This window comes from Eubalaena glacialis, chromosome 8 (genome assembly GCF_028564815.1).
Source record: "Eubalaena glacialis isolate mEubGla1 chromosome 8, mEubGla1.1.hap2.+ XY, whole genome shotgun sequence".
Lineage (NCBI taxonomy): Eukaryota > Metazoa > Chordata > Mammalia > Artiodactyla > Balaenidae > Eubalaena > Eubalaena glacialis.
The window spans coordinates 58,125,331-58,147,336 of record NC_083723.1 but is presented as its reverse complement, the minus strand read 5'-3'; the positions used below and the strand labels follow the sequence as shown (position 1 = coordinate 58,147,336).

Genomic DNA, 22,006 nt, shown 5'->3' with positions numbered 1-22,006 from the left:
AAAAATTCACAGCTCTGTTGCCTTCTTCAAACCCCAGAAAGTCAAACTGGCTTAAATAATCTTTGCCCTGCTTTACTCAAAGGGGTTCCTGCCTGTAAAAGAATAGCCCCTAAGAAACCACGATTCTCTTTTTTTTTATTTTCTGTTATCCAGCACCTCCTGGCCAGAGATAAGCCTATTAATTTTGGGACTAAAAATAAATCTGCTTTGAGAACAAATCATCGTGTTTTTCCTCCCTCTCGTAACTTGAGAGTATATGCCAGGAGGGGAGGAACTGAGCAGAATATTTGTCTGCCCCTAACCTTTTACTGACCGGGCACAGTGAGAGGGGAACTCCCCATCTGTCTGTTACTCTCTGACTCCTTTTTTTGTGAAATTTAGGTGGTGCTCTATGTTAAAGAAGAAATGAAGAGGAACGATCTTCCAGAAACAGCAGTGATTGGACTGCTGTGGACCTGTGTAATGAACGCTGTGGAATGGAACAAGAAGGAAGAGCTCGTTGCCGAGCAGGCCCTCAAGCATCTGAAGGTACAGGGTCCGAGCAGGGCGCAGTCTCGGCTGCAGGCCAACTGCAGCTCTTAACACTGTGATGGATGGGTTCTAATCATAATTCGCCCACACTCAGTCCAAACATGTACTTCCTAGTGTTTTTCTTTTCAAATTTGCCACTACCTAAAATGTTTCAGGTGTAAGAGCGTATGAAATACCTAAGGGTAAGTTCTTACTAAAAACAATGTCAGAAAATCCACAGAATAGTCATGTATTCAATATTTAAAGGGAAATATAGTCTAACTGTTGGTTCTCCTTCTACATGACATAAATTCTTAATGAGTATTTTTTAAGTAAACTACAAGCTGACATTCGAATTTGAAAACTGAGTGGTGGAAGAAATCAACTGATTGTGTAAATTGTATATTTTTTGTAGGGAGATACGTATGTTTTTGCTTGTATTGTCCACTCCCTATAAAAGTGTCTTAAGACAAGTGGAAGACTTAGAGCCTGCCTTCAGAGTTTACACGTGAATTGGGAACTCAACAGGTACCTAGTTTAAACTAGGTAGGATGTAAATTCAGATAACTCTCAGTATTTAGGAGGACAGAGCAGTGAGTAGCCTTTGCAGGTTAAGTTGACCAGGGAAGGCTCAGAGGAGGACTTAAGTGTTGAGCTGAGTAGGTCTTAGAGAAAACAATAGCCAAACATCAACAACTGGAAGCCAAGGTCATTTGGAACGAAGGGAACAGTCTGAACAAAACCATAAAGATGACATGTGAGGGGTCTGGGATGTTTGGGAAGGAGACGTCTACTCTTCCAGTGGCAGAGCCACACTTCAGTGGTGGAGGGGTCACAGCAGCCCTGGGAACCTTTGGAACTTAGGAACTCTGTCTTATTTTCACAGGACCCATTAGACAGACACAGTAGCATAGCAGTTATCTTTAATATAGTCAGAATTTCATATTTGGTTTCTTTTAGTGGGTACAGTGAGAGAAATCTGATAAGGTGCAGGGATAAAAAATTCATTTTGATTGGTCACAATATTAGAATAAGATAATCCTCAAAGTGAAGATTTTCTAAGCAAACCTCCAGATTATTGTTATGATTCAAGTGGTGTCGGCCCTGCACCTCCCACGAGAGTAAATGGTTTTACTCCCCACTTCTGTTCCAGCAATACGCTCCACTCCTGGCTGTGTTCAGCTCCCAAGGCCAGTCAGAGCTGATCCTCCTCCAGAAGGTTCAAGAGTACTGTTATGACAACATCCATTTCATGAAAGCCTTTCAGAAGATCGTGGTTCTTTTTTATAAAGGTGTGTATCCATGTCGTCCTGCCACTATGTTTCTATGTTTTGTTGAAGCTTTTTGAGGGACAGAGTAGGGGGTGAGGCAGAGGGGGATATAGGTTAATGATAGTCTTTGAGTTTTAGTGATGCAGCCATATTATGTAGAGAGAGAAGGTGCAAACACCATAGACATGCGTGGCCTCAGGAACCAGCCTGATTAGGCCCCTGTACACTTGTCACTGGTGGAAATTGCTAGAAGACTGGTGATGAACTAATAATTTTGGTGGGGAGGGATGCTGAAGAAGACTGTAATTACAAAAAATAAGGTCTGTTTTTGAATTGTAAGTATTAGCTATAACAACGATGATTACCAAATGTTTACATATAGTATGTGCATACCTTTTCAGATGCCATGAAGCTGACTTTAAAACTACTGAAATAATTAGCTTTTCACTTTGTATTTTAGTTATTTGGCCCAGCCATTCTCCTGTTTTCCAAGGAAATGACTATTTTTAGAACTTCACATTTACTGTCTTGTTATTGTATTTATAAGGATTAGGTTGCCATGACAACTGGCACAGCCAGTTTATTAAAAATGAATGCTATTAGGGTTTTTTTTTTTTTTTAACATCTTTAGCTATTAGGGTTTTAACTGATCTCAATCTCTATACCTATAGTATATAAAAAAAAATGATCCTGGACTCTTCTTTGGTCTAGGTTTTTGTAGTTTTATGAGGCGGGGGGAAAGGAGCACTTAAAAAATGATACGTTTTGAACATTATAAAATGTTTATTAGAAGTTACTGCTATCTTAAATGGCATAACACAGAAAAGGCTAAAGTATAAATTAATACCAACCAAATGTTTCTTTTCTTTTTGATGTGTTCTTAAATTTGTCTATTTTGAATGACAAGCTGGGCATTTGGAATGTAAAAATTTTACGTTACTGATTACTAGCTATTTTTTAAATGTTTAATAGCATTTCACTAAGAGTTTTAATTGGCTGTCCAGATTCTTCAAATGCATACATCTTGCCCACAAGGGTTTGGGTGATCTTTTGCTTTCTCAGCACTAAGGTATTTGGCACAATTTTCATATCAGTGGGAGACTGTGATGACTGCCAAGTCCCATTTGAAATTCAGTAATAGGTGTTTTTCTGTGGCCAGATCTGAATTGACCCTCTTGGATGTGGTCATGAGATAGCAATGTCTTAAGTCTAGGTGACCCATCAGAACCAAACCTGCAGGTCCTATGGCCAACCCACCTGTGGTACCCAGGAGCCAAGAAAGAGAAGCAGCCCCCCCACAGCCAGTGGCCATTCTGTCCACACCGGCCGCAGCTGGCTCCATTTTAAACTGGTAGAGAGGCCTGTGGGATAGGTTTCATATTCGCTTCATGAGTGGTCAATATTTTGCACTACAGAAAAGCAAACTGTTTATAAACTAGCTGCCTAAACACATAATTTCCTTTCTTGTTGTTTAATAGCCAACCCAACCAAACAGTGTCTCTTACCAAATCCTTGTTTTTAACTGAGACGTAGTTGTTTGAGCCTCGTCTGCAGCAATACCTCATTTCATTATTATACTTAATTCAAACAAACAAAAAATAAACTGCTTTTTATCAGTAAAGGCATTTAAGTGGCATATAAACTATCAAAATCCTATTCTTCGAATTTCTCATTTTAACCATTAATGAATGCCAACATCCTTCCCCATTAAACTTTTTATAACAACTACTAACAGCTAGCAAAACTGATTGCTTTGAGTTATTTCCTATTCTTCAGCCCCAAATGCTAAGGAACAGTGACCTGAAATTATAAAATAACCAAGCAGTGGGCACTGAGAAGTAAAAAGAAGAGGCATTAGCTCTTCCTTAGGCCGTTGATTCACTAGGTAGTCAGCTTTTAAATAGATTGTTTCAGTTAGTAAGGTCTGTGGCAAGTATGAGCAGGCCCAAGGGAACACAGGAGGATAAGTGTCAGTAACAGTTTTATTCTGACTCAGTTATTTGGAAATGAAATCAGGAAGCTTTTACAAATGGAAACCTGAACTATATCACTGAAAAGTTAAAACTAAATGTCATTTTCTAGGTAATTTCATAATTTTCCACAAAATTGTACATACAGGCTGTTTTTTTTTTTAGTAAAATAATTGCATTTTTTCTCTTGAGAACATGGGACCCCCAAGGAATGATTGTTCCATACTACTGTTAGGGGAGTTACTGTGTTTACCTTCCTTTTTGAATAGTACTTTTTACTTTGACCTTATTTCATCCAACAAACACTTGTGCCCCTGGAGACATATATTTCATTTGTTTTTATGAGGATTTGGGTGCTCTTGTTGTGTATTTCATATGCCTACGAAGGCTTGAGGACAGCATGTATTAAAGCACTCCTTCCCCAGTGCTCGTGTGCATGTGACTCACCTGGAGAGCTTGTTAAAACAGATTCCCCAGGGATCCTGATTCAGTGGGTACAGCATTGGGCCCGCAAATTTGCGTTTTAACAAATTTCCAGGTGTTGCTGTGCCTGTTCATCCGGGACCACTGGCCTAAAGGGTATCGGATGCCAGAAGTGACAAATCCCATGAACTATGGTAACATGGTTATTATACTTATCATTAATTCCATACACACATATACATTTTACAAATATCAGATAGTGTCTTGTTTGTTTCTTTTATCTAGTGATGTGGATCCGTTGACATTTTGCTTTCAAGCAGGTTTTCAAAAATGTAATGGAAATCATTTCTTCTTTCCCATTTTAAGTCTCTATTACATACACCCACCTTACTGTATTTCCAGAACTTGAGGATAACAGAAACATGAGGGTATGATTCCTCACGTCCCCTTTGAAAACCTAATTACTTAAATGAATGATATTATTAAAAGATTTTTAGATGTTTTATATTAAAAACAGTGGAATAAAAATGAATAAACTTTAAATAATAATGCTTTTCGGCAATGAAAGGAGAAAGTGGTGATTGGTCACTTAGTGAAGATTCACTTTTTGTACTAAAATCTAGATTTTTATATTTCTAAGGCAGTAGGAAAAATAGTAAATCCATCACTACTTTTTAAATATCACATTATTCACTTTCTAAAATAATTTTCTTTCTTCCTGAAGCTAAGTACCATAGTCTCAGCATGTAGGTCTGAAAAATATATAACTACCTTCTCAAGTACCATTGGTATCTCTATCATGGCTTTTATTGTTTGCAGATATTTCTTAGGTTAAATTCTGTTCCTCACGCACATTCTTCTAAAAGAAGTTTCTTATTCTTGTTCTAAAAAAAGGTTATTTGCCTTCTCACCATATAGTGCCAGCTTTCTTAAGGTAAATTATTTTTGACTTGTGTCCCTATGTGACACTGCTAATAAAAAGTACTGAATTTTCTAAGTTCCAAGTGACACAGTTTTCAACTTAAATATTTAAATAACTAACGTTACCTAAAACTTTGCAGTTCTCAAACCACTTTTACAATATTGTCTCTTTGACCCTCATGAAAACCCAAATTTTGAATTATAACTCTACACATTGAGACATATTTAGTTTTTCTCATCAAGTTCATCGATTTGTACATTATACATTTATTGAATGCAAACTAGATGGCAAGTCTTATGTTATTAAATGCTGGGAATGAGATGATGAACAAAATAGTCCTTGACTTCCTAGATTTCAGAGTGTAGAAGAAAATCAAGAATCATAATCACCCTGTCAGTGGCTAAAATAAGGCTCATACAGATAGATGCTGATGAGGAGTGAAAGGATGATAGAGGAGGGGCCCCTAACTCAGAGCTGAAGCTAACTTGGAGAAAGAAAAAGGAAGCCTCTCAAGGGACACAAGTATTTCACCAGAGATGATGAAGAAGTTGGCCACATCGAGGGGAGAGAAGTGTACTGTAATGTGAGGGGGCTCTGTGCAATTGTAGAATGTCTTCCTTTCTTGCTGTACTTTTACTGATCCTCCGTATTCCTAGTATGCATTTTGGGAGATCCCAACACTTTGTCATCTTCATCTCCCAGTTATAATGAACTCCTCTCCCTACTTTTCCTTAGTGGGAAGAAAAAGTTCTCTCTCTTCTTCATTTGTCAAGGAGTTCCTTCCTTTTTAGATTAGACTTTTCCCTACACAAAAGTTGACTTTCTTTTTGGTGTTCGTGCTTTGCCTCAAAGTTGCCCTGTGTAGGTGCTTATGTCCCTTCTTTATTATTTATTCCCCTGGGACTAGAAATTTGGTCTTGCAGCAGGTGTTTATTACTAAATTAGGTTCTTCTAAGAACTCAGCTCTGCACAGTTTGTCTGATTTTCAGTGGATGAGACATCCTATAAGTTTTACCGATCATGTATTGTCCTTTTCACAAGCACAGTCACTGACAAGGATTCTAGTAGTTGCATGGCCTCTTTCGGCCTCTGTGGGGCAATAAAACTCTCAACCTTCAGAGAATGAGCTCTCAACCTTCAGAAGGAAAACCTGAGACAAAGAGTATCGCTAAACTACACTCTCTGTTGCCTTTCCAACCTGTACGTTGTGTCATAACATGATTCATTAAGGCGAGGAGAAAAAAGAGAATTTCTCTTTACATGTTTAATTCTATGTTTTGTTTTATAACATTAACAATAGCAGTTATATAGTACATGCATATAATTTATAAAACAAAAGATACACATATGTTGTGTGTACACACTCAGAATTGTCTTACTGATAGGGGAGCATGATCAAAACAGTTTGGAAATTATTGGTCTAAGTCACAGGCATTTTAAAGATGTCATAAAAACATTATATAAAAGGGACTTTAAAAATCCATGTTTGAGCTAATTAGGATTCCTGAAAGATTTCTGCAAAGCCATCTTACCCAGTAACAGGTCACTTCCTTGAGCTGTAAGGCATCTGCTCCTCATTGCTATGGAAACTGGACTTTGATGGCAAGAGGTAGGAGAATCCTTTCATCATTGTGAGTGGGGAGTGTGGAGCTGGAAACACAAGAAACTAAAAGACTAGACGCTAAGAGTAATTCCTTAGGGCTCCTGATTATAATTTTTATGTCTAGTCCTTATATATGAATAAATCCAGACTTCCTTCTTCCTTTGCAAAATGTAGTGTGTTTAATGACCAAAATAAAAAGTAAAACAAACTTTATATTTTCTAAAACCAGTCATGTGCATTTTTAGTCAATTTGACCTCTTCAATTGAATCCAAGAGCCAATTATTAATTTTAAAAAAACAAAGGTTTTGTTATGAAAAGATCACTGATGTTTTGAATGAAACCAGTATCAAATCATTTCTCTTGTTTTCATAAGTTAAAGATATATTTTAACTGCAAAAACATCATTAGAATGATTTATCAGCATTTGCAATGGATTGGGCAGGCGTTGGGGACAATAATAAATCCTTTTTATCTGTTTTCCATCTCATTTCCCACACCAAAATCCCAAAAGATAACCCATTAGAACATTGGCAAAGTCTGTAGGCTATTTTTTTCATATTCCCCTTTCTATTCTTAACATTAAATATTCTAAGTTAATGGTAACTTGAGGGTATCAAGGCATAGTTGTGGAATTTAGAGTTCTAGGTACTAGTTAATAGATAACACTTTTTGTTTCTCTCCTAACAGTGTACAATGAAAACATTACTCATGTGATTTAGATATTGTGCTGTGGGAAAGTAAATTTAGGACTTAGCGATAGAGTAATGTAGAACTTTGGATTATGTGTGTATTGGTCCCATGGTACACCCAGGAAGCTCATCATTATATTTAATTATTAACATTATTATTGCATCCTGTCTACATTTTTTTTGTTTGCTTTTTTTTCCTCCTGAAGTAAATCCCCTTAAAAGACCAGTCATTTGTGGTTGCTGCTTAATCAAGATGTGTTTGCAGTTGGTGGCAGGACACAGAGTGTTCTGAAATGCTAGAATTGCTGATTCATTGGCAAAATTACAAAATAACCTAGTTGCCTACCAGCAAATTAGCACTGTGAGATTTTCAAGCCCCAGTCCCATCACCATCACTACCCTAACTACTAAAATACATAGGGCACTGCGCTGTATGGAAATAAGATTGGTTCTTGTCTTCTGATAAGTTTCAATACGAATTTCTTTTATAAAAGAGCTTTAATATTTGAAGTGATTGCTTTCTATTAAACTGTGAGACATGAAGTTGCTTTAAAACATGACATGTATGTTGTAACTTTGACACCTTTGATTTGAAATTGCAGCTGATGTGCTGAGTGAAGAAGCGATATTGAAATGGTACAAAGAAGCACATGTTGCCAAAGGCAAAAGTGTTTTTCTTGACCAGATGAAGAAATTTGTTGAGTGGTTACAAAACGCAGAAGAAGGTATGATTCCATTTAACAACTCGGGTGACCATTTAGCAAATCCTTTCTCACTATAATTCAAAATAGCTCCCCCCTCCACAGATTTTTCTTGCCTTCCTAAAACTAAAGTTCTGAGGTGTGTTCCATATCAGACATTTTGTCCACCTCTTAGCCTTCCTTTCTGAATCAAGGCAATGAAAATTTCTGCAAGATAAGCAAAACAAAACCAAAACCTCTTAAATTACCCCAAATTTAAGGGACAAAGAGGAAGAAATAATCAGCAGCTGTGAAAGGAAAAAAAATACATTTGGCTTAGTCACATTTATGGGATTATATCGATTTTTATAGCACCTTTACCAGTTGACTGGTGTTTAAAATGGCAATACAAGTTGGAAGAACAATAATGATGAGACTTAATCCAACTAAGCATGAAAAGTTGCAGATCCAGAAAAATATAAATAGTTTTAGTCACCAATAATATTTCTGAGCACGTTGCATTTTTAGAAAGGTAATTTCGTTTAAAAGCAAAAAGGAGCAAAAGTTTGCTGCCTGCCCTCATATATGACTCTCTTACCGAGTAAATGGATGCCTAGGCAAAAATGTCTTTTTTAGTGGGGGAGGGAGATAGAGTAGAAACTCTTTCATGACCTTATTTAAAGGTGTCTCAGAAGAAATGACCTGACTTTTCTTTCTTCTCTCCTAGAATCTGAATCTGAAGGTGAAGAAAATTAGACGGCTCAAGAAGCACAATACCTAGGTCACCACACAACACTCTTACTGGGAATGCTGAACCATTTGAGAAGAGAAACTTGGCTTCTGTTTTCACAAAGGAAAAAAAAAAAAATAGGATAGGCTTCCCTTGTGCAGCGGGGGAAATGGTTTTTGTTTTTGTTTTGTTTTTAAATGGAGCCCTGAGGCATCAGCTATTATACTTGGGACTCTACCTCTCACTCACTATATGCTAACTTAAAGCCATTCAGCAGGGAGTCCAGCAGGTGTCTGAAATTAAATACTCCACAGACCCCTCTTTTTTAGCTGTATTTTTCAGGTACTGTGTGGTGAATGCCCCACTGGTGTCTATTACAGGGCCACTTTGGTAGTTGTGTATCTGCTCGTGTATGTGATTTGACAAACCAGTTTTTTAAAATAAATGGCTTTTTAAAAATCTGGGCTTATATTTTCAGAGCTTTTATTTCTTTACTGTCCTGACTTCTTACACAGATGACATTTCAGTGTTAGGCTTTTTTTCCCATCCAAAATGCTGAATTGTTCTTGTCTATGAAAACCCTTCTGTTCCTTTTATCATCATAACTAATACACTTCACTTATCTTTGTAGTGAAATAGAAATCAACCCCAAAATACAGGCACATAGCAGTAATATCAGGAAGTGATATTATTAATAATAATTATTATCTATATATGAGAATGTCATTTTCACTACACAGGAAATAATAAGGACAGAATAACTGCAGCCAAGAATGACTGGAAGTCATAGAATAAAGAACTTTAAAAGTATTAACTCGGGCTTCCCTGGTGGCGCAGTGGTTGAGAATCTGCCTGCCAATGCAGGGGACATGGGTTCGAGCCCTGGTCTGGGAAGATCCCACGTGCCACGGAGCAACTGGGCCCGTGAGCCACAACTACTGAGCCTGCGCGTCTGGAGCCTGTGCTCCGCAACAAGAGAGGCCACGATGGTGAGAGGCCCACGCACCGCGATGAAGAGTGGCCCCCGCTTGCCGCAACTGGAGAAAGCCCTCGCACAGAAACGAAGACCCAACACAGCCAAAAATAAAAATAAATTAATTAATTAATTAATTTTTTTTAAAAAAAAAGAGAGTCTTACTTAAAAAAAAAAAAAGTATTAACTCATCTACCCCAATATGGTACACTGCCCTGGAGATGAAAACCATATGGTACTCAACAAAGACAATTCTAGAATGCATTGCCTTTATAGCATAGTCCCTTGAGAGAAAAGCAGGAAACCGAAGGGAGGGGTATCTGATTTCTTCCAGTCCCTCGGTTCATGGCAAGCCTCCATCATCTACCTACCCTTCCACCTATCTAAAAATTAGAACTATGAAGTTAAACGGTAGTCACGTTACAGAGTGCCTATTTAATGTGTTTATTTGAAGTGAAAAAAATGAATAATTTTCATTGAAAACAAAGTCGGCAAACTAATTTGACAAGTGCTGACTGCCAATTAGGATACGTGACAGGCACACCCTGTAAATCAAGTTCAATCTTCATCTCCGATGTTTTGACGAATATATTTAAAGATAAAATAATGCAAATTACATTCAATTTGTCATAAAAATTTTATATGTCAACTTTTATGTATTTTATATTTAATTTTATGTCAGTATGTCCCCCTTCATTTTAGGGGATCATGTGTAAAACATGCGAAGGGCACTGCAGTAGAGGATATTTGACTTTGCCCCGCTATTTCCAAAGGGTCCACAGTAAGACCTAGAAAAGCACAGTTGTCCAAGGTTTTAGAGTTAGTGACCAAGATGGAACTAAAGGTCCCACTTCTGAGTCCCACGCCTTTGCACTTTTTTTCCTATATTCTGCTGTCAAATTATTTATGAGAATGTAAGTTTCTACAGTTCAAAAATTTTTTCAGCTAGCACTTCTATTGAATAAACATCTGGGAAATCAATTTTGTAGCCTATAAACTATAGGAATTGTAGAATACTAATACTTATCTTTTCTAGCGCATAATATTTTTCCCAAACAAACTTAAGATAGTGATTTTCACGTAAGCAAGCATTGGGGGAGAGGGAGGATGCTTATCAGCAAGAACTTAATAACAAATCATTCAACCAAAGCCCCTTCTTTCTCTGAAAGACAAGTGTCTCTTTTTCTTTTTAAAAATAAAACTTGTCCTAATTATAAAAGTAATTACATTAGTTATCTATCGCTACACAACAGATTATCCCCACATTTAGCAGCTTTAAACAACAGATATTCATCCTATCAGTTTCTGTGGTCCGGATCTAGGAGCAGCTTAGCTGGGTGGCTTCGAGCTCGGCCTCTGCTGAGGTTGCAGTCAAACTGTTGGTTGGGAGTGCAGTCCTCTGAAGGCTGTAGCGTCTGCTTCCAAGCTGCCAGGGGTTGTATGGTCAGGCCACTCAAGATGCCTGCTCTCTTGCTCTCTCTACATCCCCTGCTCAATCAGTCCCTGCCTCACATGACTGACCTTCCCTCCTAATCATAGTGTCTAATCAGTAAATGCCTACTTGACCCTGGCCCCAGCTGGTGATTGTTCTGATCTTTAGATCAGAACTCTCTACTAAGATAGTTTGAAAGGGGCGTGCCCCTCAGGTGGTTTCCCTGGTAACCAATGAGCCAACCTGACATCAATTCCCTCTATAACTGGTAACCTCCCTCTCCCCGTGGTACCGAAGACTGCTGCCGCGTCTTGCCCTGGTGTCTTGCCTGACATCTGCCGTATACCATGGCGTGTCACTCCAGGACTTTGCTTCAGACAAGTAAGATCCCCCATCCATTAAACCATTAATGTCCCTGTTGCTGCCTCGGGGCTCTTTCTTTGGTCTTGAGGCTGGCGGAGTACAGGGCTTGCCAGCCTGTGGGGTGTAGCCCAGCAGCAGTGGTTGGTGGACCTCAGTTCCTCGCTGACTTTTAGCCAGAGACTTGAGTTCCTTACCACAGTGTTCTCTCCTTAGGCTGCCTGAGAGTCTTCATGGCCTAACAGCTGGTTTTCCCCAGAATGAGTGGTCTGAGAAAGGGAGCCCTGGGAGGAAGCCATCTTTAATAACCTAATATTGAAATGACCTCCCATACATCCCATCTACACATTCTTTGGGTCACACAGACCAACCCTGGTACAATGTGGAAGGGGTCTGCCTGAGGTGTGACTACCAGGCGGTGGGGAGAATTGAGGGCCATCTTGGAGGCTGGCTACCACAGTAGTACGAATCTACATACTAAAATAATTCCTGGCTAGGTTAGAACTGTATGTTAACCATATAGTTTTTCATCTGGATAGATTAAAACTAATGTTAAAACAATGAAAGCACAAAAGACAATTTGGAAATAGCTTTATAACTGTGGCATGGGAAAAGCATGACACAAAAGCCAAAAAAATCTGATTATAAAAAGTTAACACTTTTTCTCTGTATTGAAAGATATGCATAAGTCTTGGGCAGGGGTGGGAGAAGGAAAGGGGAAGGAGAGTTTTTTTCTTTTTAATCTGTATACTTGGATTTCTTTAGAAAGAGCATGCAATATCTTTATAATTTAAAAACTCATACATGTTTATTTTGGAAAATATAGAAAAGCTTTTGGAAGAAACTAAACATCACATAGTATTCTGCCACAGAAATGAGAACTTCTAATGTTTTTATATTTTTACAAATATGGTTTTGCTTAATTCTTTAAAAAATTAAGTCCATTCTGTACCAGTTCTTTTATTCTGCTCTTTATTAAGTGGTATTTGATACTATATCAGTAACTGTCCTTCAAATACATGATTTTAAAATATATATAATTGGTATGGATGGGGCACAATTATGACTATGTTCAATATAAGGTATTTTATAAATTTTTGCTTTTAAAAATAGCCATTTAAAATATTCTTACACAAGTCTTTGTTCATCTTATGGTTATTCAGAAAAAAATAGAAATGGAATTTGGGTCAAGGAATTTAAATAATGTTAACACAATGTGGTCTTATTTTCTGAATTTGCTATTTATACATTTGAAGGTATTTAACTCCCAGGCAATATCATTTCAATAAGAAATTGAAAAATTATCTGTTAACCTCTAAAAATATGAAAGTTTTAAAATTCTGGAATTCAGGTCCAATTTGTAAAATTCTAGAAGTGGGGAAATTAAAATATTTCATTGTCAAGCCAAGAAAAGCAGCAGTCTGGAAACACATCAGGTCCTGCATGGCTATAGACTCATCTGGTTTGAGCCAAAGTGGTGTCCCCGACTCAGTTGATTCAGCGTGTCTGACCTCAACTTCTCCCCGCTAATGGCGATTATTTCTTTACACTCTTGTCTTTCTGAAAAATGATAGGCTTCAATGTTCCTCCTGACAGATGCCTTTAAACTGCCATGGCCCTCTACTTGTGGAATAGATGGAAATAAAATATTTCTTCCGTGAAAACTTTTTAGAGCGAATCTTTGCGTCCTTAAAGTCTCTACACCTTGGTTTTGTGTATGTTTCAACTATATATTGATGTACAAGAAAGAAAAACGCATAGTCTATGGATTGAATAGAAATTAAGCACACCTGTGGGAGCAGTGCTCAAATAAAGAACGTAAACATGAGCAGAGTCCCAGAAGATGCCGCCTCCCAGCCTCCACTTCTACCACCTCGAGGTAAATCATCATCCTGAGCTCTGACAGCATAGGTTCATTTGGCCTGTGTTTGAGGTGGCTGCATGCAGTATTGTTTCGTTTGTGCCTTCTTTTATTCGACTTTACCTTGTTTCGTTGTCTTTTTTTGTGTTTAATTCTTCTCTGGTATGTGATTAAGCACACCCGGTCAATCTATGAACAATAATACGCAGCTCTTTCAGCAAGAACATAAGAAACATGAGGACACTATTTTTTTTAAAAATTTATTTATTTTACTTATTTATTTTTGGCTGCGTTGGGTCTTCGTTGCTGCGCACGGGCTTTCTTTAGTTGCGGTGAGCGGGGGCTTCTCATTGCGGTGACTTCTCTTGTTGCAGAGCACCGGCTCTAGAGCACAGGCTCAGTTGTTGTGGTTCCCGGGCTTAGTTGCTCCGCGGCATGTGGGATCTTCGTGGACCACGGCTCAAACCCGTGTCCTCTGCATTGGCAGGCAGATTCTTAAACACTGCGCCACTAGGGAAGGCCCGAGGACACTATTTTTTAATGAACCAAAATGTTGCACTATTTTCTTTTGGCACAGAGAATAATTCCTAGGTGCATATCTGCTTATCAGAGATAGTTTTGGACTGCATATATTTCCTCATAGTAGTCATTACGAGAAAGAAAATTATCCCTGCCTTATCTGAAGGAGTATCCCATTTGATATGGGCAAGACAGATTCTTTAATCAAATTTGAAATTCTTGTGGCTTCAGCTGGGTGTCCTTGCTCCCACACTTTGCTTTTGCTGCTGTGTAAGCAGAGGAGTAGAGAAATGAACTTGGAATTGGTTGGCTTGAACTTGGAGGCACCATTTTGTCATTAATTAGCTGTTTAACTTAATTAGCAAGTTACTTAACTCTTGGTATTTACTTTGCTTAATTGTAAAATAAGGGGCTGGACAAGATCAGTCCTTAAACTGGGCCTTCATCGTTCAGAACATCCAAAGTTCAAAGCAAAACTCTGTTTTCATCAGCTTCTCAGATTCTTAGGTCTGGGACCTAAGAAAGGTAAAATATAATGAGGCTAGATTGCTGGTTCTTAAATCTCAGCATGCATCAGGACCACCCAAGGAACTTAAAATTGATTATTGATCGCACCTCCCCGCCTCCACTGAGTTTCTGACTCAGTAGGTCTGGGACAAGGTCTGAGGACAACTTCTCAGTGATAATTGATTCCCCTGGTGTCAGGACCACACTGAGAACCACAGAGCCAGATGGTTACCAAGGTCCACTCCTGTGCTGACTTCTGCAGTCCATTAGGTCTTCAATAAAGGAGGTGGGTTGTATTTTGGTCACCACTGTATCTCTGATTGCCATTCAGCATAGCTTCCAGGAAGTTGGTGTTCAGGAAATGTTTGAATGAATAAATGAACAAATGTGTATTAAGAATTCCTTTTTAAAGGGTTCATCAGAAATTCATCCTAATGTGTTCCTATACCTTCTTTAAAAATTTCAGCATTGGGAACACAGCCTGACTGCTACTTGGTGAGAATTTGGATTAATGTGCTGGATAGAAATCCATCATTATTGATTGTATCATTCTCTGAAACAGAGCCAATAAAAGGTGGGGCTATAATTTATAAAATGATCTGACCCTATGATTTATTTGTTTCCAAAAGAAGCAAAAATATTTTCTCATGAGGATTGTTTAGCCAGGCACTGCAACAGTACTTTTGTGGGTGTTGACCACACAATGTTGACCAACTGTGAACCCCTCAGCCTACGGTCTCCATCGTAGAACAGACCTAAGAAAGGGAAACACTGGGCTAGATCATTAGTTTTCAAACTTTATCATGCATCAGAATCACCTGGAGGGCTTGTTAATTACAGATTGTTGACAACAGCTCCAGAGTTTCTGATGCAGTACACCTGGGCTAAGACCTGAAGATTTGCATCTCTAACAAGTTCCCAGGTCATGCTGCTCCTGCTGAACCAGTGACCACAGATTGAGAACCACTGGACTAACTGGTTTCTAAACCCTTAGGAATAGGCATGTTGAAGCAACCCAGCCTCACAGAATGGGAACTTGATTTAGACTAACTCAAAAGCTATTGAATTTCTATAATTTCTTCCCTAGCTCTCTCAAGCTCCTGTCTCCTCTGTATCCTTAAGTATTCTTAAGAGGTATGAGAGAGTTTAAAACATTTCAACTCAGACAGTCTTGACTTCTTGCAATAGAAAAAATCCTTTTGAGTAAATGCTGGAACGTTTCTTAACATTCTCTTTCCCTTTGAACAGGAAAACCCAATGGTTTTCTAAGTGTAGACCCCAGACCAACGGCATCAGCATCACTTGGGAAGCAGCTAGAAATGTAAATTGTCAGGATCCACTCCAGACCTGCTAAATCCAAAACTCTAGGGGTAGACCCAGCAATCTATTTTAACAAGCGTCCCTGGTGATTCTGACCCATGGTTAGGTTTAAGAACCACTGGCCTAACTTAAGCTTCAGGTGTCAGGTTATCTTGAAACACATCCCTAAAAGACATAAGGGTAGGAGGAAAATTAGAGCAAAGGCAGGACCAAGCTTTGGCACAAGATAAGGCGTTACTGAGATGATAGATTTCACTACGTTTTTTGAAGCCTGGATCAGAGACCGAAAAATATCTCTGGGGGCAAGCTGACCTGGAATGCTTCAGGGAGGCATTTTTTTTTGTTTTCCTTCTTCTTTGCTAATTTAAGAGAATAAAGGATGTCAATGCCCTGTAACTATATAACTCAGACCAAGCTATGGAATTGGCTGTTAGCTAATATGAACTCATTCCCAAGTGCACGGGAACACCTTCTGAAAAGTTATAGTTCTTCTAAAAACTGTTTTTTTCTCAATTTCTTATCTTCTTACTGAGCAATGAAATGAAAATGTATTTGGGGTTTTTTTTTTCTTCTTTACAGTAGCTTACCGTGGATAAGTACAGCAGCAGGTTTAGTAGGAATAAGCAGCACATTTTCTAAATACAGTAGAATCTGGAAGATGAGTATTCTCAAAATAGAGTTCTGGATAATAGAGAGGAACATAGGGGCAACAGAGTAGGGAAAGATGAATTTTGTATGTACATGCATATGGGGTCTAGATAGGAGGATTACATTTAGGCTAACTGGCTTGTAAACAAAAGATTTTAAAATTCTGATGACATATTAATACCGAGGATAAAATAACAAATGAAATTTCTGATCATTTGTCTTTCTTTTGGCTGAAACTTAAAGGTTTTCCATGGATTTTAGAGAAGCTGTTTACTTTGCCAATACAGCCTCTAGTCTTCTGTTCACATCAAAACACATCATAGCTCACGTCTGTTGATTCTGTTCACATCAATTCACATCATAGTGAATACTAAATGGTTTCTGAAATATTATGAACTGTGACAAGGGCCCATGAACTATTTACAAGTGCATTTTAAATTTCCAGATATTTGAGTTTTTCTAACATATTATTGTTGCTGCTTTCTGGTTTAATTTCATTGTGGTCAGAGAACTTGCACAGTATGATTTCACAGCTTTTACATTTATTGAGGCTTGTTTTATAGTCCCACATTTGGTCTGTCTTGAATGTACCACATGCTCTTGAAAATAATGTGTAATCTACAGGTGTTGGATGGAATGTTCTGTAAACATCAATGAGGTCATTGTGGTTGATGGTGTTCAGAGATTCTGTCTTTAATGATTTCTTTGCCCAGTAGTTGCACCAATTGCTGAGAAAGGGGTATTAAGATCAACTTTGGTTATAAACTGTCCATTTCTCTCTTTAATTTGACCTATTTTGCTTCATGTGTCTGGAAGCTCTGTTATCAGATGCATACATATTTATGATTATTATGTCTTTCTCATGAATTGGCCAATTTTTCATTGGAAAATGTCCCTCTTTACCTCTAGTAATAACCTTTGTCTTGAAGTCTGCTTTATCTGGTGGTACAGCCACTCCACCCTTTTAAGGCATACTATTTGTTGGCATATCTTTTTTCATTCATGTCCTTTTCAATCGGTGTCTTTATATTTAAAGTATGACTCTTGTTCACAACATAACTGAGTCTTGCTTTTTAAAAAATCCATCTTGATAATCTCTGCCTTTTTTAAAAAAAATTAATTATTTATTTATTTATGGCTGTGTTGGGTCTTCGTTTCTGTGCGAGGGCTTTCTCTAGTTGCGGCAAGCGGGGGCCACTCTTCATCGCGGTGCGCGGGCCTCTCACTGTCGTGGCCTTTCTTGTTGCGGAGCACAGGCTCCAGACGCGCAGGCTCAGCAATTGTGGCTCACGGGCCTAGTCGCTCCACGGCATATGGGATCTTCCCAGACCAGGGCTCGAACCCGTGTCCTCTGCATTGGCAGGCAGATTCTCAACCACTGCACCACTAGGGAAGCCCAATCTCTGCCTTTTAAATGGTGTGTTTGGTTCGTTATTGACATAGTTGGATTTAAGTCTACAATTTTGGAATATTTTTCCTATTTGTCCCCTCTGTTTTTAGTCCTCTTTCTATCTTTTCCTGCCTATTTTTAGAATTAATTGAATATTTTTTAGAATTCCATTTTAATTTATCTATTGCCTTCTAGCTGTACCTCTTTATATTTTTAGTGATGGTGCTAGGCGTTAAAATGGACAATCTTAAATTTTCAGTTTAGAGGTACTATTGTTATACTTTGCATAAAATATGAATACCTCATAACTGTATAGGTCTATCTACCATCTCCTCCATTCTTTGTGTAATTGTTATCATATATATGACAACTATAAATACTATACACTGCAGAATACAATATTATCACTTTCTGTTTTCAACAGTTCTGAGTATTTTTTTTTAAACATCTTTATTGAAGTATAATTGCTTTACAATGGTGTGTTAGCTTCTGCTTTATAACAAAGTGAATCAGTTATACATATACATATGTTCCCATATCTCTTCCCTCTTGCATCTCCCTCCCTCCCACCCACCCTCCCTATCCCACCACTCTAGGTGGTCACAAAGCACCGAGCTGATCTCCCTGTGCTATGCGGCTGCTTCCCACTAGCTATCTATTTTACATTTGGTAGTGTATATATGTCCATGACACTCTCTCACCCTGTCACATCTCACCCCTCCCCCTCCCCATATTGAGTATTTTTTAATGAAAGAAAAACTTGTTTTATGCCTACGCATTGGTTTGCCATTTCTGGCGCTCCTCTTCTTTCGTGAATATCTTGAGTTTTCATCTGGTACCATGTCTCTTCATTATAAAACAAAATCCCAAATCCTGTTTTTACAATTTGTAGAGGTATAGATCTGCCCACATTCTTCATTATGAAAGAATATTTTCACGGAATATAGTGTTCTGGGCTTGCAGTTTTTAACTCTCAGTGCTGAAAGATCTTGTTCCACTGTATGACTCCATTTTTTCCAATGAGTGAGGAAGGTGGTTGGGGAGGGGTGGGGAATTCAAGTCATTGTCCCGGAACTTCCCCGAAGCTAAAAGGTACACATAGACATAGATATTATTAGATAGCACACATATCACACTTCTGAAAAAAGGGGAGTGGGATCCACTCACCAGGTGCTCTTCTCTTCCTCCAAGTGTCAACTCCTCCCATTGCTTGTGCCCCCACCAGTATCTGCCTGATTTTTTGTCACTCTCCAATGCCTTCAAGTAATTATTTTTCCTAATGTGTTTAGAGTTTATATTTGTTATCTATGGGGAGTTCAGTCTTACAGAAATTCGCCGTTATCAGAAGCAGGACCTTGAACAATGGATTCTTTAGGGATCTTATTGACCAGCCCATCACTCCAGCTTGCAGCTGTAGTCACACAACACCCACACCTATCCTTGTTCATTTACATACTTATTAGACAGATGTAAGCTTTTTTCGACTCAGCTACATTTGTCTTTTAAACACCCTGGCAAAAGTCTGTAGCCTCCACATTTGGAGAGCTAATTTAAGGAACAATTTATCATTGTTGCTGTTAATGGCTTAAAGTGGGGTTCAGTTTGCCCCGAAAGTCAAGAGAGATCTAGGAGATAACAAAGGAGAGCGTGTTTCTGCTATGAACTTGGCATCTGACGCTACCACACTCAAACAATAATTCACATCCTACTCTGTGCTATATCCTAGGCAGAGATATGTATGAAAGTCGGTTAACTCACATTCAGCTTGATTGATCACAGCTCCAAAGAGAAGGCTCTGGTTCCAGAAATCCTCCTTCATCTTAGATTACCGTCTCTGTCAGGTATTAGTTACTTTGGCAGAAGTAAGAAAAATCTAATATTTTGTAAAAATCATTGTAGCTTCCGTAGGAAACAAAAATCTCTATTGCAACTTAATCAGGGCTTCCCTGGTGGCGCAGTGGTTAAGAATCCGCCTGCCAATGCAGGGGACACGGGTTCGAGCCCTGGGTCGGGAAGATCCCACATGCAGCGGAGCAACTAAGCCCGTGCGCCACAACTGCTGAGCCTGCGCTCTAGAGCCCGCGAGCCACAACTACTGAAGCCCGCGTGCCTAGAGCCCATGCTCTGCAACAAGAGAAGCCACTGCAATGAGAGGCCCACGCACTGCAGTGAAGACCCAATTTAGCCAAAAATAAATAAGATAAATTTATTAAAAAAAAAAAAAAAAAACTTAATCAGGGGGACTTCCTGGGTGGTCCAGTGGTGAAGACTCTGTGCTGCCAACGCAGGGGGTGCGGGTTCGATTCCTGGTCAGGGGACTAAGATCCCACAGGCTGTGCTGTGTGGCCAAAAAATAAAAATAAAAAATAGAAAAGCAACTTAATCAGGAAGGCAGGTATACTCGCCACCATAAATAATAATAATAATCAGGGACTGGAAATTGATGGTGTCATGGGAAGAGAGAATTCCTTTTGGTCATAATTTATATCACAAAATTAATATCAGTGAATGAGCATCAATATCACACCTGGGGTGGGGTGCAGTTATCAGGTCTCTGATAGTTTTGTATCATTAAAGGCACCTTTAAAACCTAGTATAACTTCTTATGTTCTAGTTGACAGAAAAAAACAAAAAATTACAAATATTGGCATATTTCCTGGTAATTTTAGTATCACCTCTACTGGCAGCTTGTTGAAAGCACTTAAAAATAATGATGATAAACCACTTCAGAAATAGATTGTGGGTTTCATTACATCCCAGAACTTCTTCAGTGCACTATGATATCAAGATAAAAGGATACCAAAATCTGTACTGGTTAGAGTTCTACCAGGGAAATAGAACCAGTAGGATATATATATATCTATAGATACAGATATAGACACCAAAACACACATATATACATACATGGGGACATATACACTATTTTGCATGGAAGCTACATGGAATAACAAAATTATATTATTTAATCCCATTTTAAAGTGCTGAAAATATGACTTCAGTTTGTCTTCAGATTAAAATAAAATCTCCAAAAATGACAACGAAAATCTCTAAAATGGATATTATAAACTTTTCATTCTTAAACATATTCTGCAAAACTATTCTATGTTTGAAGTCTGCAGTAAATGGTTTTGGAGACATTTAGTCTCCAAGTGCATCAGATTGGGATTCAAAAGACCATGGTCTCAATTTTTTTTTAATTAAAAAAAAGAGAGACCATGATCGCTCTGTTCTTCATTCTTGTCTTCTCTTGATGGGTTTCTTCTTGCCAGATCAGAGGGTTAGACATGATGACCTCTAAGAACACAGATCTTTCTAAGTGTCCGTGATTCTATAATTCCATACATAGGAGCTGAGACTTGGAGCTGCTCTAGAACTGCCTTCTGATCTCTTTGAGCCCTATCGATATGCTCTCAGGATACCCTAAAAGAATGGTTGTAAAAAGATAATTTAATATTTGCCAATGCCACAAATCACAATTTTTTTTACATGCTCAATCAAATTCATAAAAGCCACTGATAAATTCCTCTACCACACTGTGGTTAAAAATAATCATTTAAGTCTAATGTTAATTCCTGAAGTTGTTTTAGTTAGATGAAGTCCAAAGACTTATTTATTTTTTTCCCCTTGTGTATATAAACAAGTTATTTTCCATATACAATGACCAACAAAGTTTCAAGCAAATAAACTCCCAGGACGTTTTTATGATTTGTGTATTGTTTTAAATGTGGGGAAAATATTCTTGTTCTTAAAAATCATGCTGAAAATAAAGAATGATTCTAATGGTAAAAGATTTGCTAGTTACTAAATGAATACAGTAGATGTCTCTAAAGACTGGACTGCAAAATATGTTAGAAATGTGTACACTCAGGAAAATTACATAGAACTCATGAAAGAATGTACTGCTTCTGGAAAAAAAAAAAAAAAAAAAAAAAAATAGAAGCCTGCTGGCAAGGGCTTTCCAAAGAGTGGTATCAAGGTAGCTCAGGCAGGTAGCTACAGTGAGACAGCCCCACTCCCATGGGAAATGTATGTGCCATTGTCAATATCAGAGTACCCTACTAGCATCTCACTTTTGCCCTGGGGGCCATTCTTCTTTCCTTCGGACATATTTTCATAATGGAAAAATGAAGAGGAAAGGGAACTCGGGGTATAGAGAATGGAAGGGATGGGAAAAGGAAGAATTGAGGCTGATTTAAT

General features: G+C 38.3%; 1 protein-coding gene across 1 annotated transcript in view; it reads left to right on the top strand.

Moving 5' to 3' along the window:
- BZW2 (basic leucine zipper and W2 domains 2) overlaps positions 1-9,261 on the top strand; it is a 64,338-nt gene extending 55,077 nt beyond the window's left edge. Inside the window, exons 10-13 of the mRNA XM_061198528.1 lie at positions 382-528; positions 1,664-1,802; positions 7,992-8,114; positions 8,797-9,261. Of these exons, the coding sequence (XP_061054511.1) occupies positions 382-528; positions 1,664-1,802; positions 7,992-8,114; positions 8,797-8,825 (438 nt within the window). The 3' untranslated portion in view covers positions 8,826-9,261. The remainder of the gene's footprint in view (positions 1-381; positions 529-1,663; positions 1,803-7,991; positions 8,115-8,796) is intronic.
- Positions 9,262-22,006: the final 12,745 nt, after the last annotated feature.